The 22,127-nt window shown below is 54.3% G+C and overlaps 2 protein-coding genes across 5 annotated transcripts in view; one reads left to right on the forward strand and one right to left on the reverse strand.

Moving 5' to 3' along the window:
* The first annotated feature begins 1,452 nt into the window (after positions 1–1,452).
* DONSON (DNA replication fork stabilization factor DONSON) lies at positions 1,453–8,771 on the forward strand. The gene is made up of 10 exons (XM_036386353.2): positions 1,453–1,913; positions 2,284–2,364; positions 3,295–3,498; positions 3,581–3,759; positions 4,133–4,311; positions 4,980–5,103; positions 5,881–5,988; positions 6,349–6,547; positions 7,358–7,558; positions 8,442–8,771. The coding sequence occupies exons 1-10, from the start codon at positions 1,644–1,646 to the stop codon at positions 8,577–8,579; spliced, it is 1,683 nt and encodes a 560-aa protein (XP_036242246.1). The 5' UTR covers positions 1,453–1,643; the 3' UTR covers positions 8,580–8,771.
* Positions 8,772–10,227: 1,456 nt separating this feature from the next.
* SON (SON DNA and RNA binding protein) overlaps positions 10,228–22,127 on the reverse strand; it is a 38,570-nt gene continuing 26,670 nt past the window's right edge. For 2 of the 4 annotated variants that reach the window (XM_054514048.1, XM_054514047.1), the window contains exons 9-12: positions 16,800–16,947; positions 12,717–12,785; positions 12,527–12,642; positions 11,831–12,454 (exon numbers count right to left, since the gene is read on the reverse strand). In XM_054514048.1, coding sequence (XP_054370023.1) covers positions 11,840–12,454; positions 12,527–12,642; positions 12,717–12,785; positions 16,800–16,947 — 948 coding nt within the window. In that variant the 3' untranslated portion in view covers positions 11,831–11,839. The other 2 variants (XM_036387920.1, XM_054514049.1) reach the window with 2 other exon arrangements.

The raw sequence follows: 22,127 nt of genomic DNA on the forward strand, positions 1-22,127 counted from the left end.
AAGAAGCAGCCTTGACATAAAAATCTTGTCTGCCCTGCCACACTTAAAATGTCAGAAACATCTACAGGCAAACTCAGTCACTGTTGGTTTCCAACCCTAAGAAATTAAAGAGGGAAAAAAAGATGTTTTTATTAGTCTTTTGTCTCCAACCCCTACCAACAGTTACCTTTATAGTTACCTTTTGCTTTTGGCTGCACTGAGACTGAATGCTACGTTTAAAGGTCTTAACCCACATTTAAAATTGTTATTCAATTGAAGGACAGGCAAAACTATTGATGTTGGCAAGGGTGCCAGATGGGAAGGACGTGGTACTGACAGCAGGAGTTTCCCCCAGCTCTTTCCCTTCTCTCAGCACTAAGGCAGCAAACCTGGTAAATCCAGAGTCCCCAAGCTGGTGGAATTGTGTGTCAGGTGTTTGAGGCACTTTGTGTAGCTTGCTGCCTTTGGTATCTCCCTGTGCTGTGCACGTTCATTTCCCCTCTTTTAACCTCAGCACAGCCCAGATCTGTCTCTCCAGCATTATCCATGATCATGGCCTATCTCAAAGTCAGCAGTGGGGAAGGAACTGCATTTTGCTTTCCTTAAAGCATGTGCCTCCCTACATGCTCTGATTCGAGAGCAAAAATACTTTTTGTCTTTCAGCCGTGTTGCTCATTTTCGCTGTGAATCACTCAAACCATGGACATGGCCACTTCAAAGCTGTGTCAGTGGGGAAATGGGAGAGAAAACAGATGATCCAGAAGCACCCTTGATCTGTCTCCTCTCGCTCAGCACACTTGGAGGAGGCTGTGGATCAGTGGTGCAGGGCAAGCCTAGGACATCAGGAGGAACTCTGATTTTACTGCTGGTGTGCTGCCATGCAGCCTGGGAAAGGAGAGGGGCTTTGTGCACGGCTGGAGCGTGGCAGTGCTGCGGGAGCTGCACAGCCATTCTGCAGCCTTGGAGCCAGCTGCTGGTGTTTCCCTGCTGCTGCTCAGTTTTGCTTCAATGTTTCCAAAAGAAAGCAGATGAAGTAAGATATTAACAAGTTAAAAAAAAAACCAAGCACAAGCAGTGATAAAACTGCGGACGAAAGATCTTTTAATAGTATCGTTTTTCTTTTATTAACTCTTTTGTCAGTAAAATTGTTGCTCCTGACTACCTCTTTATGCCTTTTGAACCACATGTATTTCTAATACTTTTCTACTACTTGTTATGGCTTTTGAGCCCCATGTACAACAGACGGGTGCCATCGAGAGTAGATTTCTCTCCCAAATAGCCTCAAACACTCGTTTCTTTCTCCCAGAGAGGCTGAACCCCGTGGGGTTCGTGTCCCATCGCACACCCCTGGCCCCGGTATCAGCACAGGGGATTGGGCCCGGGCGCAGCCGTGCGGCGATGCTGCCGCAGCCGAGCCCAGCGCCTGGGGCCGCTGTCCGGGTGCATTTGGCAGGGCACGGACACAATTTCAGCGGCGTCCGTCTTTGTGCTCCGTGTTTGTGTGGCCCGTGCGGGCGGAGCGGGGCTGGCGGGAGCCGCGCTCCCCTCAGAGCCCCTGAGGGCGCCGGCAATGGCGGCGCCGCTCCCTCAGCACCGCCCCGGGGCGGAGCGGGCGCTCTTTGGCGCCAAGACCGGAGCGCGGCTCCTCCGGGCCCTGCTCGGCCATGGCCGCCCCTGCCGAGCCCGGGCACTCGCCCGGCTTCAAGAAGCCGCCGGCGCTGCTGCGGCTGAAGCGCAAACGTCCTGTGCGGAGGAGCGACCCCGCTGCCGCCGCGGAAGCCGCCGCCGCCCCGGCCCCGCGGGGCTCTGCGGCCGCCCGCCGCCGCAACCCCTTCTCCAGCCTGGACAACGCTCCGCGGCGGGCGGCGGCCGCCCCTCAGCCTCCGACAGCGGCCCCCGCGGGCGGGGATCCATCGGCAGTGCCCTTCTGGCAGGTGGGACCGAGCCCCGGCAGCGGGGTCCTCCGCTCTCAGCCCTCAGGCATCGCCCTGCGCCCTCAGCCATCGCCCTCAGGCATCGCCCTGCGCCCTCAGCCATCGCCCTCAGCCATCACCCTCAGCCACGGCCCTAAGCCCCTCAGCCCCTTCCCAATGCAGCCCCGGGCTCGCCCCCGCCTCCTCCAAGGCCCTGCTGGGCTCGAGCTGTTGCTCAGCTCTGGGTGCAGATCTTGTGCTCGCCCGAGCGGGGTTTGTTTGCAGCCCGGGGTGCTGAGGATCACTGGGGAAATGTCACCGCAAGGGCAGTTTTTAAAATGATGAGCCCGTGCTTCCTTTGTGCTGTGCCTAATGCTGCTCTTTCATTCAGTTTTTAGAGCCGGCCTGTGAGGAGAAGCCCCCCGGGAGAGCGGAGCCTGCTGAAAGTTCCGACATCCTCGCCCTAAGCCAGGTATGAAACTGCGCACGCTGCTGAAAAGATTCCAGCTGTTCTCAGGGCACACAGAAAGCTGGAACTGTTTCACTCGGTATTTGGTGCCCCATCTTTGCATAAAAGAATGTACTGAAATGTATTCAAGGAAATTTCTTACATTGATGTTTCCTGTTCTGGTGACAGTCTTTTAAACCCAGCCTTCTGCCTGACCTCACTGGTATTGTAGTTCCGTGGACAGAGATTGTTGTCTTTCAGTTTTCCTGACTATAATTTTACTGTTTCTTAGTTTTATCTGTAGTTGAGGATGTTTTTCACCAGATAGACCTCCTGCAGTCTGGTTTTCAGCTACAGAAATGGGGCACTTCATCAAGCACATAGGAAAGCAAGAATTCCTGAAAACCAGCCCTTGAAATTCAAACAGAGTTTCAATAGACATTCTCTAATGTTGTTCTAGGTCCAGAAACTGACGTTCAAACTAAATTAGAAGGATAGAAGAAGGAGAACAAACTGTCTTGGAGGTGCCCAGGGCTTTTTTCAGCATGTGACCTTACAGTCACCAGGAGAGGATGAAATGAAATAACCATTTTGGCATGGAAATTCTTGTCTTCATAAACATCAGGCTCAGGGCTTTTTTTTGTTTTAATAATTTATCTTTTTATTTGTTCCTAGTTTATTCTGTTGGAATGAGTCATGAGTGGAAGCCCTCTCATGCGGTTTTATAGGCAATGGAATGGAGTATTTTTGTTTGAATCTGGTGCTGAGTAAAAGAATGAAAATAGTAGTGTATAAAAGAATATAGAAATTATAGAATATAATAAATAATAGAATATAATAAAAACCAGAATATAATGTAATAATTTTATATATATATATATAAAATAATAACTGTCAGCCTGTGGACAGGTTTAATTTTCTGCGAGTTAACTGATGCTGTTTCTGCTTGCTCAGGACCTTCATTCCCCTCTTGCTGCACCCAAAGCTCCCTCCTCGCCACGCCAGGAGTTCCCTGCAGACTGGAGCATTAAAACACGGGTTCTCTTCATGTCCTCCCAGCCCTTCACGTGGGCCGAGCACCTGAAAGGCCAGGAGGAGGCGCAGGGGGTGGCTCAGCACTGCAGGGCCGCGGAAGCCTCGCTGCCCCGGAGCGTGCAGGTGAGGGCCGGGCGGGTGCCTGGGGCTGCAGCTCTGCTCCCCGCAGCCTTGCCGTGCCCCTCACTCGCTCTGGGCCCCGCAGGAGCCGCGGCTGTGCACGGAGCTGCGCTGTGCCTTCCAGCAGAGCCTGCTCTACTGGCTGCACCCCTCGCTGCCCTGGCTGCCGCTCTTCCCCCGCCTCGGCGCAGACAGGAGCATGGCTGGGAAGGCCTGTCCTTGGGCACAGGATGAGGCCCTGCAGCAAGTGCTCATGAGTGACTGGTGAGTGCAGCCTGATGGGCTGGGTGAGGGTGAGGCGAGGAGATTGTAATTAATCACAGAGTGGTGGCATGGTTTGGGTTGGAAGGGAGCTTGAGGATTAACAAATTTCAGCCCCTGCCATGGCAGGGACACCTCCCACTGTCCCAGGCTGCTCCAGGCCCCAGTGTCCAGCCTGGCCTAGGACACGGCCAGGGACCCAGGGCTGGAATTCCATGCCAGCCCCTGCCCACCCTGCCAGATAACAATTCCTAATTCCCAATCTCCCGTCCATTCCTGCCCTCTGGCAGTGGGAGCCATTCCCTTGTCCTGTCCCCATTCCCTCTCCAGGGCAGGGGCCCTGCCAGCCGTGCCAGCGCTGTGTGTTCCCTGGCAGGTCGGTGAGCTTCACCTCGCTGTACCAGCTGCTGCGGGCGCGCCTCTGTCCCTATTTCTACGTGTGCTCGGCCCAGTTCTCGGTGCTGTTCCGCGCCGCGGGGCTGGCGGGCAGCGCCGAGCCCACGGCCGCCATCGCGCCCACCACGCGCGGCCTGCGCCACGCCATGCGCTCCGAGGGTAAGGGCATGGGCATGGGGATGGGCATGGGCACGGGGATGGGCATGGGGATGGGGATGGGGCAGGGCTGGCACACAGCCACCATTGTGTCCACCACGCGCGGCCTGCGCCACGCCATGCGCTCCGAGGGTAAGGGCATGGGCACGGGGATGGGCATGGGGATGGGGCAGGGCTGGCACACGGCCGCCATCGCGCCCACCACGCGCGGCCTGCGCCACACCATGCGCTCCGAGGGTAAGGGCACGGGCACGGGGATGGGCACGGGGATGGGCATGGGGATGGGCATGGGGATGGGGCAGGGCTGGCATACGGCCGCCATCGCGCCCACCACGCGCGGCCTGCGCCACGCCATGCGCTCCGAGGGTAAGGGCATGGGCACGGGGATGGGCATGGGGATGGGGATGGGGCAGGGCTGGCACACGGCCACCATTGTGTCCACCACGCGCGGCCTGCGCCACGCCATGCGCTCCGAGGGTAAGGGCATGGGGATGGGCATGGGGATGGGCACAGGGATGGGCATGGGGCAGGGCTGGCACACAGCCGCCATCGCGCCCACCACGCGCGGCCTGCGCCACGCCATGCGCTCCGAGGGTAAGGGCACGGGGATGGGCATGGGCACGGGGATGGGCTGGCACACGTCCCCTCACTGCTGCCTCTCCTCGCCACAGGCATAGAATTCTCCTTGCCTCTGCTCGAGGAAAGTGGAGCCAGGAAACAGAAAAACTCTGAGGAGAGTTTGGAGACAGAGACGGCTGAGGGCCTCAGGGCAGGCAGCAGTGTGGAGGATACGGGGTGAGTAACAATGCTGTGTGTCTTTGGCATAAAGGGATGGGGCATCACTGATTCATGGCTCAGTTAAACACCAGCTCAGAGGCTGTGAGATTTCACAGGAGCAAGTATAAGCCATTGATTCATGGCTCAGTTAAACACCAGCTCAGAGGCTGTGAGATTTTAAAGAAGAAAGAATTCAGCCATAGATTCATTGATCAGGTAAACATCTCAGAGGCTGGGAGATTTCAGAGGAGCAAGCATCCAGCCATAGTCACAAGTTTCTTCATTAGAAGGCAATATAGAACTTTTTGCATTTCTTATTTTGCATTTCTAACCTATCACTTTTACTTCTGCTCCACTGTGGATACTTTTATCCAATGGGTTTCTAACTCACCTACACACAAATGCTTCTGTTACAACTTCTAAACTCTTAGTCACTCTATACAAGCACACCCTTACATTATAAACCCTTCACCACCTTGTCAATACAGTTTCTCACTTAAGGCATATTCTTACTTACAACTATAGAAAATAAGTTTATGATTTTTCTACTTAATGTCTGTTCTTTGTTCTTAATGTCTCTTATTCTACTTAATAATGTTCTTTATTTTTGCATCAATCCAAGCTCCTTCCAAGGCTGCAGATCAAACCCTCCTGGATCTGTGGAAGTTTCTATCTTTCCATTTCCCGCAGTTGTGCAGTGCTGGAATTCAGGGGCATCTCCAAGCTCCTGCACATTCCATTTGGAAAACCTTCCTCAGAGGCATTGCCCTCCTAACACTGATCCTGTGTCTCCAGGGAACCAGCTCCCAGCGATGATGATGATGATGATGGAAACTTCTCTTGGCTTGAGGAGATGGGAGTCCAAGGCAAGGTGAAGAAACCAGATACTATTTCTATCCAACTGTATCCTTCCCCTGATCTTCCAGACACCAGAAAACCCTGCAGCTTTTACAGTGCTGTGGTACACAATTTGAGTTCTGGAGAAGTTTTTGAGAACTCTTTTCCAAATATGAATCCTCACGTTCCTGCATGTTATGAGAAACTGCATTTTTTTTTTAATTACTTTGCAAGTAATTTCTAGGATTTGAAGCCAGGGTTAAGATGCTGTTTAATATCTGAAGAGCATATCTGGGTAGGTGCACAGCTGGGTGGGGTTTGGTTGGGGATTTTGGCCAGGTGGGCTGTGGGGAGGCTCACTGCTCCAGCTTTTTGGCCCACGGATGCTCCCACTGCTCCATGGCTTTCCCTTGACTGGGCTGCCAGGCGCAAGGAGAAGCACGAGGTGCAGGTGGATCACAGGCCCGAGTCGCTGGTGCTGGTGAGAGGCAGCCACACCTTCAGGCTGCTCAATTTCCTCATCAGCTGCCGCAGCCTGGTGGCCGTGGCGGGGCCGCAGGCGGGGCTGCCCCCGACGCTGCTGTCCCCGGTGCCTTTCCGGGGCGGGACCCTGCAGACGCTCAAGGTGAGGGACGCGGCGGGCTCCGGGAGCGGGGGGAGCGCTTCCTTACCCAGGGAATCAGCCCCTGGCTTGGTGAGGTTCCCCTCAGGCACCACAGCGGGGTTTTTGTGGCTAAAGCCTGAGTCAGCATTTTGTCTGCAGGCACGGCCCGTTCCTAAATCCCTGCAGCACGTCCCTGCCCTGAGCTGACATCCCAGCGTTCCCTTTCTCACCTCCCGGCACACAAGAGGCTGTGCAGGGCTGCCCAGAGGGAAGTGGCTGTTAAGATTCTCCCCGGATCTTAATGGCTCCCAGACTATCCCAGCCCCTGGCATGAGGAGCCCCTGAGGCACAGCTCACCCTCTGCTCCTGCAGGGAATGGTTTGGACTGGGAGGGACCAACCCCTGCCATGGCCAGGGACACCTTCCCCTATCCCAGGTAGTTCAAGCCTTGTCCAGCCTGGCCTTGGACACTTCCAGGGACCCAGGGGCAGCCCCAGCTGTGCCAGGGCTTCCTCACCTTACAGCCAAGAATTCTTTCCCTATATCTAACCCAGATTTCTTCCCACTAAGAACAGGATCCAGTCACTTGTTCCACCAGAGAAGTTCATCCTGGTCTTGTGCACTTCCCTTCCCAGTCCCTGCAGCATTCCTGCAGTCCAGGAGTACATTTTAGGAGTTGTTACAGGGACATTCAAACCTCATTCATCGCACAGGGAGTGAACAATACTGAGAAGCGTTTCCATTTTCAGCGGGGCTGTGGCCCTGTGGTGTCGGAGTGGTGACAAGTCCCGGCTGTGCCGTGTGTGACCGCGGTGCTCTGTGTGCCCCCAGGCTCGCACTGCCAGCGGCCGCGCCCGGGTGCCGGGGGGCTTTGAGGACGTGTTCAGCCTGGAGGTGCTGGGGCCGGTCCTGCCGCATGCCCTGCACGCCCTGACGCTGCTGCTGGGCCCGGCGCAGCGCGGCTCCTTCCGCGCCCTGCTCAGCCCCCACGAGCCCAGCGCCGCCTTCAACACCCGCCCGGGCCCGCCCCAGGTGAGGAGGAGCGAACACCGGGACAGGCCGGGACGGGGAATGCGGAGCGGGACAGGCCGGGATGGGGAATGCACACCGGGATAGCCCGGGATGGGGAGCGCACACCGGGACAGGCCGGGATAGGGAATGCACACCGGGACAGCCCGGGATGGGGAATGCAGAGCGGGACAGCCCGGGATGGGGAATGCGGAGCGGGACAGGCCGGGATGGGGAGGGCACACCGGGACAGGCCGGGATGGGGAATGCAGAGCGGGACAGCCCGGGATGGGGAATGCACACCGGGACAGCCCGGGATGGGGAATGCACACCGGGACAGGCCGGGATGGGGAATGCACACCGGGACAGGCCGGGACGGGGAGCGCACACTGGGACAGCCCCGGGGCGGGGAGGGCACACCGGGACAGGCCGGGATGGGGAATGCACACCGGGACAGGACGGGATGGGGAATGCACACCGGGACAGGCCGGGACGGGGAGGGCACACCGGGACAGGCCGGGATGGGGAATGCACACCGGGACAGGCCGGGATGGGGAGGGCACACCGGGACAGCCCGGGATAGGGAATGCAGAGCGGGACAGGCCGGGACGGGGAGCGCACACCGGGACAGGCCGGGATGGGGAATGCACACCGGGACAGGCCGGGACGGGGAGGGCACACCGGGACAGGCCGGGATGGGGAGGGCACACCGGGACAGGCCGGGACGGGGAGCGCACACCGGGACCTTCCATGGCAGCGCCTGCCCTGGAATACCCGGGAGCACCAGAACAGCCGGGAGCCTCTGCCTGCAGCCCGGGGCTCGTCCTGCCCCAGCAGTGGTAACGGGAGCTCCCCAGCGGGATCTATTTCCCGCACAAAGCTCATTCCATGCGTGCGCCCTCCACAGGAGGACGGGCAGCAGGAGCTGCCTGCCTGCGGGCTGCATCCCAGGACTCTGGAGCAGCTGAGGCAGTGTCCCACGCTGGGGAAATCCTCCCTCCGCCTGCTGGAGATGAAGGATTACAGCTACACCTGGAAGGCCTAGGAATGCTGCTGGTGCCTGGAGCAGGACATTCCCTCCCAGAGCTGCAGGTGCTGAGCTTGGGGCAGGGATGCCCCACACAACTGCTGCACAGGAACACCTCCAAGGGCTTTGGAGGAAGGATGGGAAAGGCCTTGCACATCTCCTTTTTTATTGTACAAAGTGTTTTTAAAATAAAACGTGCTTTTATTGGTCTGGTTTGCCCCTGGCAGGTCAGTGTTCTCCATGCACACACAGCTTCTGTTCCAAGCATGGAATTTCTGCTCCTGCTCAGGGCAGGAACTCATGAACCAGATGAGCTTCAAGGTCCCTTCCAGCCCAAACCTTCTGGGATCCCATGGATGGGTGGAATGCTTGGCAAAACCCCTTCCCAGACTGTTCACAGCCCCCTGCCACCCTCAGCAGCTGCACCTTGGGTGTGTGGCACCCCTTGGGTTGGGGTGATCTTCAAACTCCACAGGGAGGAATGGAGGTCAGAGCTCCCACACTCACCCCAGGCCTACAAACCACAGCCTGGGCAGGGGAACAAGGGGAGGAACCAAATGCCTGCAGCACCTGGGCACAAGGGAAAGGTGGCCAGGCCTTGGCACCTCCAGGGAGCTTTGCAGTGCCCAGCCCTGCAGGTGTCCCCTGCAGGTGGCACTGAGTGCTCTGGGCTGGGGACAAGGTGCCCATGGGGCACAGCTGGCACTGCATGGGCTGGCAGGGCTGGGCCAGCCCCGGGGATCACAGAGACACAGGAAGAGGAGCAGGGTCTGCCCAGGCTCTGAGTGTTTCCCTGCAGGTAGAGGCTCCCAGGCCTTTTGGGGAGGGTGTCACTTTTCCATAGCTCTTGGCTGAGCACATTTCTGCAGCAGGGAATGCCACAGCTGAGTGGGAAGTGGAACCAACTCGTGTTTGTGCTCTCCAGGGGTATTTCCATAACCTGGTGTTTGTTACTGAAGTGAAGCTGTGGGCAGCAAAGCTCAGCTTTCCCTGCTGCTGCCCCTGGGCTCTGGGATCACCCAGCAAAGCCCCACAAACCCACCACAGGCACGGAGCAGCCCCTGAGCCTGGGCCAGCCAAAGCTTCCTCTGCCTCCAGAGCCTTTCTGTCTGCCCCAGGCCCCAGCAGGGATGCAGCTCTGCTGGAACGCTGGGTGATCCAGCATGGCTTTACAGAGCTGCTGAGAGCTGGCAGCCCCAGGAGCAAAGCCCAGCTGCTGCCAGGATGCAGGGCTGCTCCCGAAGGACATGTGGCTCCAGGGAACACACAGAACCCCAGCTTTAAGCCATGACATGCAGACCTTTCTGAGTAGTTATTTTTCAAATGGAGCCTTCAGTGGGACTGGATTTCTCTGCTGCTGGGAGAGAACTCAGGTGTTTACCTTATGCATGGGAAACAGGGATACAGACAAAGGAAGCAAACAAGTACAGGGGGCTCTACATTCCCAAATTTGATGGTGTCCAGCTGAGGAGTCTGAGCTGCCATGGGGAGAATCCTCAGCAGCTGCAGGGTCTGAGCTCTGCCAGGCCACTGAGAGTGGAGGGAGCAGCTCCAGCCCTGGGATGGAGCCAGACACCCCCAGGGTGCCTCCTCCCATCTTTGCTGGGATTCCACACCTCCCAAACACTTGCAGGACAAGCTCCACACGTTTAGTCAGAGACCGAAGGCGAGATGCCAAAGGGAAAAAAGTTTAATTCAAGACAACAACGTCCATGAAATGAAGATCAACTGAAGCATTTTCGGAGCGCTTGGACAGACTCACAGGGGCTTTTCTGGCTCTGAACCAACCCCAACTCCCTGCTGCCCAGGAAACACCACCCCTTGTCCCTGCAGAGCAAGGAGACTCCACGTTCTGTGACACTGACGGGACCCACACGGCTCCAGGCACCAGGAACTCCTCAGCTCCATGGACCCCCATGGCAAAGGGTCCCTCCCGTGAGGCCTGAGCAGCCTGGCTGGGTTTGTTCTGTCCCCAAACCCAGCTCAGGTTCACCCCTCACAAAGACTTGTCCTGGGACAAGCACCTGAAGGACCCCAGTGCAGGAATCCTGGCAGCCTGCTCCTAACTCAGATCCCTCCGGAGGGTGCACTGCCCCTCCCAGTCCCACGTGCACACAGATCAAAGATTAATGCTTCTTAAATAAAAAATAAAATAAAAAGTAGGAAAAGCTTTCTACATCCTCTCTGCTGTCCAACTGCCCAAACTCTGGATCACGCTCCTTGAGGGCAGAGGATGCTTATCCTTAACACTGCAGCCCAAGGAGTTATTTTGTAAAGGTTCAAAACAAACAAAAACCACCAGACCTGCTCCTGCCATCCCAGTGGCTGTTGGGAATCCTCACAAAGCCACTTCTGTATCGTGTGTGTGTTCCTTGCAGAAGGCATTTTGGTGTGTTTAAATTCCTGTTTCCTGGCTTGGCATCCCTTGCAATTACCGTTTACTGACCAGGGGTGAAGATTATGAACTTGTGCTGCTTTATTGACCAAGTTGGGTACAACAATTGAAGCTTCATTCTACCCCCTCCCTCCCCCCAAATCCAGTTGTAGATTTGTTAAAGAGTTTAAAATTCACATGAACCACAAATCCGTACAATCAGCGTCAGGCAGTGGATTCCCTGGTTGGGAAGAGCAGCCCCGCTGGGAGGCCGGGCCGTGCCCGAGCCCCCGCGTGCCCCCGGCCGCCCTGGGGTGGCACCGAGGGGCAGCGCCCGGGCACGGCCCCAGGGTGTCCCCAGCACCTCCCCGAGCCCAGGGAACCCTGCAGCCACTACAAAACTGTATCAAAGAAAGGGTCAACGCTCTGACAGGAGAGGAACTGCAGGAGCTTCAGCCAAGGGTCTGGATTTCTGATGCCTCCAGAGTCTGTCGTCTGATTTAGTCGTTTAAGAAATAATTACATCACTAATGTAAACAATATAAACATACCAAAAACTAAGTATGATTTAAATACATTTGGATGGTACAAAAGAAAAACCTGCGGGTGTCTGTACAGTTTTTACAAGGTGGGAATCGCCGATGTATTTACAACATGAGAGGGGCAAATACCATTTCTTGTGCAGAGTAAAATGCTCAGAACCAGTGTCCCAGTAAAGCCAAGCTTAGCGGTGTGAGGCACTCCTGAACATGGTGGTATTGACCATGCTTTCCTTTGGTACGAGTCCCATGGCCTGCAGCGCCGCCGTGGCCGCCGTGGCTTTCGCGTGCTTCTTGTTAAGGCTGGCAAAGGTGGGCCTGTACTCGTTGCCATTGACTCTCACCTGGCACGGGGGAACCAGGGGTTAGCGAGGGGGCCGTGCCTGCCCCAGGCACACTCTGGGCAGCTCCTTTTTAGGGACACAGATCCCACGGCTGCCTGTCAGCAAGGACATCGCAGGGGATCCCACCGTGCTCGGGGCTGGGAGGGACCTCACGGGCCAGCCAGTGCCACCCCTGCCGTGGCAGGGACACCTTCCACTGTGCAGGGCTGCTCCAAGCCCCAGGGGCCTTGGGCCCTGCCAGGGACCCAGGGGCAGCAACAGCTGCCCTGGGCTCCCTGTGCCAGGGCCTGCCCACCCTGCCAGGGAATTCCTAATTCCCAAGATCCCATCCAGCCCTGCCCTCTGGCAGAGGGAAGCCATTCCCTGTGTCCTGCCCCTCCAGCCCTTGTCCCCAGTCCCTCTCCAGCTCTGCTGGAGCCCCTTTAGGGCCGGCAAGGAGCTCTGAGGCCTCACTGGAGCCTTCCCTCCTCCAGGTGAGCACCCCCAGCTCTCCAAGCCTGGCCTCAGAGGGGCTCCAGCCCTGGGATCCCAGAATAAAGTGCTCCAGGGACTCGGTTTGGCCTTTCCAGGAACAGGACTTGAACGTTCCAGCACCGAGACGGCTCCACCATCCTCAGCCAGCCCCGTGAGGTGTTTCTATCAAACAGAAACATGGATTTCACCCCTGGCACAGAGAAAGCAGCACCGGGGCAGGCAGCCCAGACCCACCTTGAAGATGAAATGCTTGCGGTGATCAGGCCCACTGTCGTCCACCAGCACGAACTCGGGGGGCGTCCACCTCCTCTTGTTGCAGATCTCCATCAGCGCAGACACCGGGTGCTTCCCTGGCACACACACACGGCAGGGTCAGTGCCCAGCCAGCCCCTGGCAACGGCGCCATTCCCGACAGGGAACTCACCTGAAAGATCCTTCATCACCACGTAATGGCCGGACCTCTTCTGGGCCTTCTCTCCCACAGCAACCAGGCCTGCAAACAACACAGGCACGATGACATTCCCTGTGCCCACTGACATTCCCTGTGCCCACTGACATTCCCTGCTCCCACTGACATTCCCTGTGCCCACTGACATTCCCTGTGCCCACTGACATTCCCTGTGCCCACTGACATTCCTTGTGCCCACTGACATTCCCTGTGCCCACTGACATTCCCTGTGCCCACTGACATTCCTTGTTCCCACTGATTCCCTGTGCCCACTGACATTCCCTGCTCCCACTGATTGATTCCCTGTTCCCACTGACATTCCCTGTGCCCACTGACATTCCCTGCTCCCACTGATTCCCTGTGCCCACTGATTCCCCGTTCCCACTGACATTCCCTGTTCCCACTGACATTCCCTGTTCCCACTGACATTCCCTGCTCCCACTGACATTCCCTGTGCCCACTGACATTCCCTGTGCCCACCGACATTCCCTGTGCCCACTGACATTCCCTGCTCCCACTGACATTCCCTGCTCCCACTGATTCCCTGTGCCCACTGACATTCCCCATTCCCACTGACATTCCCTGTGCCCACTGACATTCCCTGTGCCCACTGACATTCCCTGCTCCCCACTGACATTCCCTGCTCCCACTGATTCCCTGTGCCCACTGACATTCCCTGCTCCCACTGACATTCCCTGCTCCCACTGATTCCCTGTGCCCACTGACATTCCCTGTGCCCACTGACATTCCCCATTCCCACTGACATTCCCTGCTCCCACTGACATTCCCCGTGCCCACTGACATTCCCTGTGCCCACTGACATTCCCTGCTCCCCACTGACATTCCCTGCTCCCACTGACATTCCCTGTGCCCACTGACATTCCCTGCTCCCACTGACATTCCCTGCTCCCACTGACATTCCCCGTTCCCACTGACATTCTCTGTTCCCACTGACATTCCCCATTCCCACTGACATTCCCTGTTCCCAGTGACACTCCCCATGTGCCCCTGGCCCCTGAGGCAGCAGCAGAGCACAACCAGGATCACAGGGATCACACCTGGAGGATCACAGGGATCACACCTGGAGGATCACAGGGATCACACCTGCAGACCCCACCCAGCTCTCAACCCTCCACCTTGTTCCATCCATTTCACTCAGCCCATTCTTCCCAAGGAAAACTCTGAAGCAGCCAGGAGGAGAAACCTCTGAGCAGTCTCACACAAGGCAGAGAACACCTGGTTTTCCAAGGAAACCTGGTTTCCCATGCCCTCTTTGGAGAAACAATCAACAAGGGAGACACTGAAGAACCTTCTCTGACTGTTTTGTGCAGCCCTGAGTCACCCCCTGCCTTCAGCTTGCCTCAGACACAGGAGCACAGGGACCATTCCCATTATCCAGAGATGTCCCTGTGTCCCCTCCTGCCAGGAGTGACACTGCAGACCTGGATTCCTTGTCCTCTCTGGATTTACAGGGCTCCAGCCCCTGGGAGCAAAGCAGCAGAGAGTGGAACAGCCCCAGAGGGCTGCAGGGAGCACAGGCTCTCCTGGAGTCACTGCAATCACCAAAGCTCAGCACTGCTCTTCTGAAAACCTTACAGGATCAAGGAAAGAACTGAAGATTTGCCAGACGTGTCTGAAATTCCAGTGACAATCCACCAGAGAAACTCAAGTTTCTCCCCATGGATTTTGCCACTCTCAACCTTTCAATATTCCTTTGTTTCTTACCTCCAGTTTTCCTGCTGTGGCTTGGGTGAATAAAGACAGGGAGATACTGCAATTGCTTCCAGTGTCTTCCTGCTCCTTCAGCTTTTGTGGGTGGCATTTGGGTTTCTCTTGCTTTCCAGGAAAATCCTTCCCTCCTTACCAGATAATCCCCCCAATATTCCTGCAATCCCTAAGCAGGGCCTTCCCAAGGGGCACGAAGCCATCAGAGACAGTCACTGAAGGAAAGGCTCAGGGTTTCCCCCTGCACAGAATTTTCCACCCAAACCTACCAGGGATGCTCATCCTCCTCAATCAACTCTCTCCCTGCTGTTGAGCCCCTGACACTCCACTCCACCTCCTATCTCTGGGACCTCAGCTGGGAATTTCAAACAAGCTGCAGCCTCCTCAGTCACTTCCTGGGACCAGGAATTGTATTTTATTTGGGCTGGTTTATATCTATAAATACATATTTATTAAAATAGATCTTTTAATAATTATTAAAATATAAGCTCTAATATTTATAAAATAAAATACTGTTTTCTACATTGAAAAATGTCTATAATCAATTCCTTCCAAAACAAACCTGGGTGGTGGGTTAATAACAGCCTTCCTGTCAAACACTGTGGACTTTAAAACTCCACACACAAGTTTAAAACAAAAAAAAAAGAGTATTTGTTTTACCCATTTAATCACCCAAGAACACAGATATCTGAAAAACTACTTGTCCTCAATATAGAATCCCTAAATAGATAATACATAATAACATATATAATCCCTTGTCCTAAATATGTATTATATATAAAATAAATAATAAATAATATATATTATATGACATATACTATATATACATTATATAATTTATATACAATATATATCATGTAATATAGTATATAATATATAATAATAAAAATAATAAATTATATTATAGTATATGATATATACTATATATACATTATATAATATACAATATATATCATGTAATATAGTATATAATATATAATAATAAAAATAATAAATAATATATATTATAGTATATGATATATACTATATATACATTATATAATATACAATATATATCATGTAATGTAGTATATAATATATAATCATGTTTCCTGCTTGTCTGTGAGCAGGACACCTCCTGCCCCTCATCTCCCTGTGCCACAGACCTGGGTGGCCCAAGAGCAGAGGGAATTGTGCATCCAGGCACAGCTTTGGTGGGAGTGATCAGGTGAGGCTGCACATGAGCAGAAGAGTTTCACCAGCAGGAAATGCAAAGCCCAGCTGGGCTGTCTGGAGGGTGGCCCTGGTCTCAGATGACTCTCCCAGGCCAGGAGGAGCAGTCACTGCCACCAGGCACCTTTGGGGTTTCATTTCTCTCTTTACACAGAAAGGTTGTAAGGAAAACACGTGAGGGGTTTGGCCATTCAAGCTCAGTTCTGAGCAGTGACAAAAGCCAACACAAGCCCTGAAATCCCAGCATGGTTTGGGTGGGAAGGGACCTTGAGGCCCATCCAGTGCCATGGGCAGGGGACACCTTTCACTGTGCCAGGCTGCTCCAAGCCCCATCCAATGGCCTTGAAATGAAAATTCTGAGTATTTCCACCCCTTGCTTTGAGATGGGTTGAAGGTTCCTGGTGCAGAAGAAATCTTTAGAACAGCAGGAATCTGACCCACAGTCAGTGTGGAGTTGCTGTTTTGTTCCATGCAGAGCAGAACAATTCCATTAGAAATCCTGACTGCTGAATTTTGGATTTAAAGCAAAAGGTGTTTCAGATGGAGAATCTCCAGCAGCACCCAGCACACAAACCCCAGTGGCCAAGCTGAAGGAGCAGCAGCACTGGATGGTTCTGCTGCACCAGGAGAGTTCTCCCCTGTGGCCGTGGACAGGAAACCATGGGAAACAGGGGAGGTTTCCAGGGAAAGTGGAGGCTAAAGCTGCTCTGGAAGCAGCCCTGAGGATGAGCAGAGCTGCCTTCAGCAGGACCAGGCTGGAGATGAAGAGCAGGGAAAGGACCAGAATCGCCAGGGAAGCCCCAAAGCCCTGAGTGTGTCACTGGCACAGCTCAGCTTGGGGGCTCTCAGCTCTGTGCCCACTGACCCCTCTGGAACTCTGACCCCTCTATTCCACCTTCTACCCCGCTCCTGCTCCAGCCACTTTCTCCAGAGCCACCACTGCAGCTTTTCCACGAGGACAAAGCTCTGGGCTGACTCCAGGCCTTGGCAAACCCGAGGTAAAATCCCAGAACCTGTTCCATGTGCCAGTGAAGCCCCCCAGACAACACCTCCTGCTCCCAGGGGCCTCTGCAGGCAGCTGAGCAGCCACAAACATCCCCGAGGCAGGACTCCAGGACTCACCTTTTCTATCTGTCTTAAAGTCCACCATGATGGGCTCAACGCTGCCTTCCTTGTTCTTCCCAAGGCCTTCTCCTTCTCTCCAGCCCATCTTCCTCATCAGCTGAGCTCCCATTCCTCCAGTTACAGGGGCTGCTCTTAAGAACTGATCCTATCCAGAAAAAGAGAAGTAAAACAAGGCCTAAAGTTAGCGCTGGGATTTTAAGTAAGAAGTGGGAACTTCCAAAAAAAAATGTTTCTAACAATTTTTCACAGACTCAATTAAAAAATCAAAATAAAAAAAAAAAAATCCACCTGAGCTCTGTGGATTTTTAGCCCAAACCAGTGCGTGGAACCCGGAATTCACGCGGACACACGAGACACAAATCAATGTTTGGCAAAAAAGAACAACTTAGGAAAAGTCTAAGGTGATCCCAAAGTGGCAGTGACCCTTGGCAGACAGATGTGTTTAACCAAGCAACAACCTAAAGACTCTAAAGGCTCTAAAGACTCTGCTCTGATCCCAGAGATGTCCTCAGCTCGGGAAGTGGGAACTGATCCCGGCACAGCTGTGCCAGGGCACCTCCTCGTCCAACAGAACACAAGCACATTTAGTCATGACATTCACAGGCTGTTTAGGCGGATTTAAATCTAAAAAAAAAAACCTCTCCCCACCTGATTCATTACACAGCAGTTGCACATTCAAGTTCTACTCTGAAATTCCACATGGAACAAACAGCTTTTGCTTTCCCCTCTCTTGATTTTAACGGAAAAAGGCGCTTGGCCCCCCAGTTTAGCAGCAGCAGTCGTCACATTCTTTCAAATGAGCATTAACAAAAGTTGTTAAACGGTGAAAGCTTATCAACAGAAAGTTTAAACATCTGCTTTGATGTAAAGAACTGTAAAAACTCCTTAAATGTTACGTACCTAGGCCTCGCTGGCCGCAGTGTTGTGAATAGTAGGGCTGGCACTGACCGTGGCAAGAAGGCGGCTACAAGGATTTGACCCTGAAACAAGTTTCCATATAGAGGGGTGAAAGTTCACAGGTTATTCTGTGAACTATCATCTCTCGTGCCCCCCCGCTGACCCCAAAGCAAGTCAAGCATTTCCATCACAGCAGAGCCTGGCTTGGCCTGCCCCACGCAGCCGGGCAGGGCTGGCTCGCTGCCCGGGCACACCCACACAGCCTCGGGGCTCCGCCGCCCGTGGAGCTGCGCCTGCCAGGGCAGGAGCTCCCCAGAGGTCACAGAGCCACACGTGTCCTGAGCTGGAAGGGATCCATCGGCACCACGGGCTCCGAGCGCTGGCCCTGCACAGACAGCCCAGCAACCCCAGCCTGGGCATCCTGGGAGCTCCTGGAGCTCAGCACGGGCCTGGGGCTGTCACCAGGGCAGGACTGAGGGCTCCTGCATTCCCAGGGCTCCCAGGGCCCGCTCTCCTCCTGCAGGGAACAGGGCCACAGGGCTCCCTTTGGCAGAGCGTGTGTTCCTCAGGGATTCCCTGCACACGTCTGTGCCCGGCCCCTCGCTGCAGGCTGGCACCAGTGTGGCAGGAAAGCCTTGCTGGAGGCTCTGCCCGGGCCAGGAAATCCCTGTGTGGATCCCCACGGATCCACGAGGCTGGAGGAGCAGAGCTGGGGCTGGTGCCGAGCCAGCCCCTCAGACACAGCATCCACAGCCCTTCCCTCAGCTCCCACTCCCTCCTCCCCTCTTCTCCAGGAACACCCTGCAAGAGCAGCTCCCTGCAGGCTCTGCAGCTGGGCTGGCTCCTGCTGGCTGCAGGTTTGGCTCCCTGGCTGTTGCAGCACCACGGGGTGTGTTCAGTTCACAAAGGACACAGCGCAAGCTCCTGCTGAGGTCACTGCGGCTCCCTCGGCTTTCCCAAACACCCGGACACAGCCTGGCTCAGGAGCAAGGACAGAGCAGAACCAACATGTCCTGGTCCTGCTCAGAGCCCTGAGCTCCTGCAGAGGAATTAGCAGAGCCTGAACAAACTCCAGAAACTGGAACTGGGAAGTTCTAGGTTCCCAAGGGCTGTTTGTTAAAGCATCCCTTCCGTGGTGAATTCAGGATCCTGGAGGGCAACTGCAGCCGGAACTTTGTGCTGACTCTTCAATGTGGCCAACAGAACCATGACTTACACATTCATTATTATTAATAACAATTATTATTAATAATAATTTAATTCTAGAACACACAAATACTTGTGCATCCCACCAAAAGGCATGGGGAAGGAATCCTGGTACCAGTGGGAAAGGAGCCAGGAGAAGCCCCCTTGGACTCAGGTCACTGAGGAAGCAAATGTCTGCAGCAAGGAAAAGGTTCCTGCATTTTGATTCTGGTTTTGGTTTTTTGTTGTTTTTTTTTCTTTTTAATAATAGAGTGAATGTAAACCTCTAATGCCACCTGCACATTGTATTTTTTTTTTTTTTTGTAGTTTAGTAACAGACAACTTCCCTCAGCCCATGATTTAATGAGTGGGGGTAAAACTGGTGCTGGGAATTCACTGAAAACCACAGAAGCAACGGAAATGTTCACAAAAGCAGGGAAGCAAGAGGCACAATTCTTCTCATTTTAAAAATCATCCAAGGGTGAGTCTCCCAAAAACTCCTGAGCAGCTCTGGACCTTTGCAGATCCAAATTAAAGGGGATGGAATACAAGAATCCCCAGGTTTCTGAGCATTTGGTTACTGCTGTCAGAACTACCTCATTATTTACAAAAGCATTTCTCTTTCATTCATTGATCTTAATTTGAGGGAGCCTGCAGGACAATTTGATACTTTTTTCCTTATATTTTGAGCTCTAAATTCCATGAAATCCCACTTCCATTCTGCCAACACACGGAGACACTCAAGAGCCACATTCTTGTGTCAGCACTTGCTTTAAAGAGAAGGTAAAACCTGATTTCTTCAGAGGCTTTAGAGCAGTTCTAATTAACTTTCTTGCAGATTCTTCAGGCTGACTCTTTGGAGCAACAATTTAGGAAGCAAAGACAACAAAGCCTTGAAGGCAGGGGTGGCAGCTCAGGGCAGGACTAAAGGCTGAACTCCAAGGAAGTTCAAGTTCCAGGAACAAGCATCACTTTGGAAAAACTCTGCCAGGCAGAATTTCCCATTAAACCCCAGCATCTCCTGACCATCCAAGTCCAGCTCCTGGCCCTGCACAGCCCAACAATCCCAGCCTGGCATCCCTGGGAGCTCCAAGCGCTCCTGGATGGAGCTCTGGTCACAACCTGGTCCCTGTGGCTCCTTGCAGGGATCCTGAGCAAGGGAATTTGGGCTGGGTGCTGAACTGGAAGAGGCTCTGGCCCTTTCAGCAGCACTCCCAGTCCTCCCCACAGGCAGCAGCAGGAATCCCTTGCTGAAGCAGCCCAGGAGATGCCTCACAAGCCCTGTGCTCCCAAGCACCTGCAGGTGCTGCTCAGAGCTCCTGGCAACAGCAGGGACAAGGGGACGGCTGGGAAAGGGAGCAGCCAGTCCAACAAACTCACCAGCGGTGGAATCATGGAATTCCAGACTGGGCTGGGTCAGGAGGGACCTCAGAGCCCACCCAGAGCCACCCCTGCCATGGCAGGGACACCTCCCACTGTCCCCAGTGCCCAGCCTGGCCTTGGGCACTGCCAGGGATGCAGGGGCAGCCCCAGCTGCTCTGGGCACCCTGTGCCAGGGCCTGCCCACCCTGCCAGGGAACAATTCCTCATTGCCAAGATCCAGTCCCTGGTGAGCACAGAGCTGCTCTGCCCTGCCAGCTGAGCCTGGCTCCCAAGGAAAGCTCCTTGTGCCTGCGAGAATGGAAGGGAGGTTTGCACTTTCCAGAACTTTCTGCACAAGTGAGTGACCCAGCAGCTCCCCAGGGCCACCCCTGAGCACAACCCTGGGTTTGGGGAGCAAGTTCAGGCTCCAGAATTGAGCTGATAAATCCAGAACCAAGGGGTGAGTCTGGGAAAGGGGGAGTAAATAGACCTCAACAGAATTTGCTTGGAGAAACAAAAAATATTTGACCACATGCTCTGCCATTTCTTCAGCAGCACAGTGTGTTTGGAAGGAAAAAGGGAATAAAAATAGAAGCAACCTTCAGAAAAGATGAGTCACATTTGTGAACTGATTACACTGATGGTGACAAACTGAAACAGAAGCCACTTTTTCAAAGAGAAAGGTGAGATTGTTCATAAATTTTTTAAACCTAACACTACATCACGCTTTTATGGACCCTGCTCAGGCCCCTGCACATAAACACCAAGAATTAATTAGTCCAGGAATTAAAACCATAAACCTTATTGCTACTTAGTGTCCCCACCCCAGTGCTCCACATGAAACCCTGCAGTTCCTAATTCCCAAACTGAGATTCTGAGTCTGCTTTGAGTGCACATTTCCTCTCCAGAGTCACTGGGAAAGGACAAGGAAAGGTGAAATCCACAAAATGCAAAGTGAAGACAGAGCTCAGCAAACAAGTTCCCCGAGTGCCCTGCTGCCCTCCTGAGCCGCTCTGCTGGTGTTGTGGTGACCTCTGTCACACCCAGTGCCTGTGCCTGCTCCATTTCCTTCTTTCCTCAGACCCAGATGGAGTGGCTGCCACAGGCTCAGTCTGTGCTGGATGGCCCCAGCTCCTCCCATGGCAAAGTCCCAAGGGAAATGCCTTCAGCAAACAGCCAGAAATGTGCACTCACTCACAGACACAGCATCCCCCAGGAAGCTGCACAGCCCTGCTGGCAGATAAACCCACAGAAACACAGAGCACCCTGAGTTGGAAGTGACCCATGAGGATCAGAGTCCAACTCCTGGCCTGAGGGAAAAATACCAGTTTTTTATGTTAAGACACAGTTTTTATGCCAAAAAGGGAGCACAAGCCTGACTTAGTAACTGCTCATTGTCACGGGATTTCAGGTGTCCAAGTAACACACAACCAGTACTTTGCACTTCATGGCTGGTTTGTGTTCCTGGCCCTGAGAAACAGAACATGGACTCAGAGCCACGAGCCTGCTCCTTCCTGTGAAACCCTCCTGCAGCCACAGCAGGACTCCACATGGAGCTGTGTGAGGATTCCCACCATTCCTGGAGCCCAGGGCGTTCTGAGCAGCTCTGGGCCCTCCTGGCAGAGCAGGAGAGCAGCTGAGGAGTGCCAGGGCAGGGAGAGGACTTTGTCCTGGCCTCCCTCCCCTCCAACTCCTCCTGCTGCCAGCAGGAGCCTCCTGTGTGCCCAGCCCCAGAGCCTGCACTGTGAGCACAGCACATTCCCAGCTCTGGGCAGGGCACGAGAGCTGCTGCTGCTGCTGCCTCACTGAGCCCAGAGCCAGCAAAATGTTCCAACATTCCTCTGCTCCTTGCAGCAGTTGTGTCAAGCACAGACCACACTC

Source organism: Molothrus ater, chromosome 2 (genome assembly GCF_012460135.2).
Source record: "Molothrus ater isolate BHLD 08-10-18 breed brown headed cowbird chromosome 2, BPBGC_Mater_1.1, whole genome shotgun sequence".
Taxonomy (NCBI): Eukaryota; Metazoa; Chordata; class Aves; order Passeriformes; family Icteridae; genus Molothrus; species Molothrus ater.

What these genes read in the sequence shown, in the direction of transcription:
- DONSON (XM_036386353.2), top strand. Translation starts at nt 1,644, where the DNA reads ATGGCCGCCCCTGCCGAGCCCGGGCACTCGCCCGGCTTCAAGAAGCCG. An exon ending in CGGCAGTGCCCTTCTGGCAG is followed by an intron (nt 1,914 to 2,283) that starts GTGGGACCGAGC and finishes TCTTTCATTCAG; the next exon opens with TTTTTAGAGCCGGCCTGTGA. An exon ending in CGCTGCCCCGGAGCGTGCAG is followed by an intron (nt 3,499 to 3,580) that starts GTGAGGGCCGGG and finishes TGGGCCCCGCAG; the next exon opens with GAGCCGCGGCTGTGCACGGA.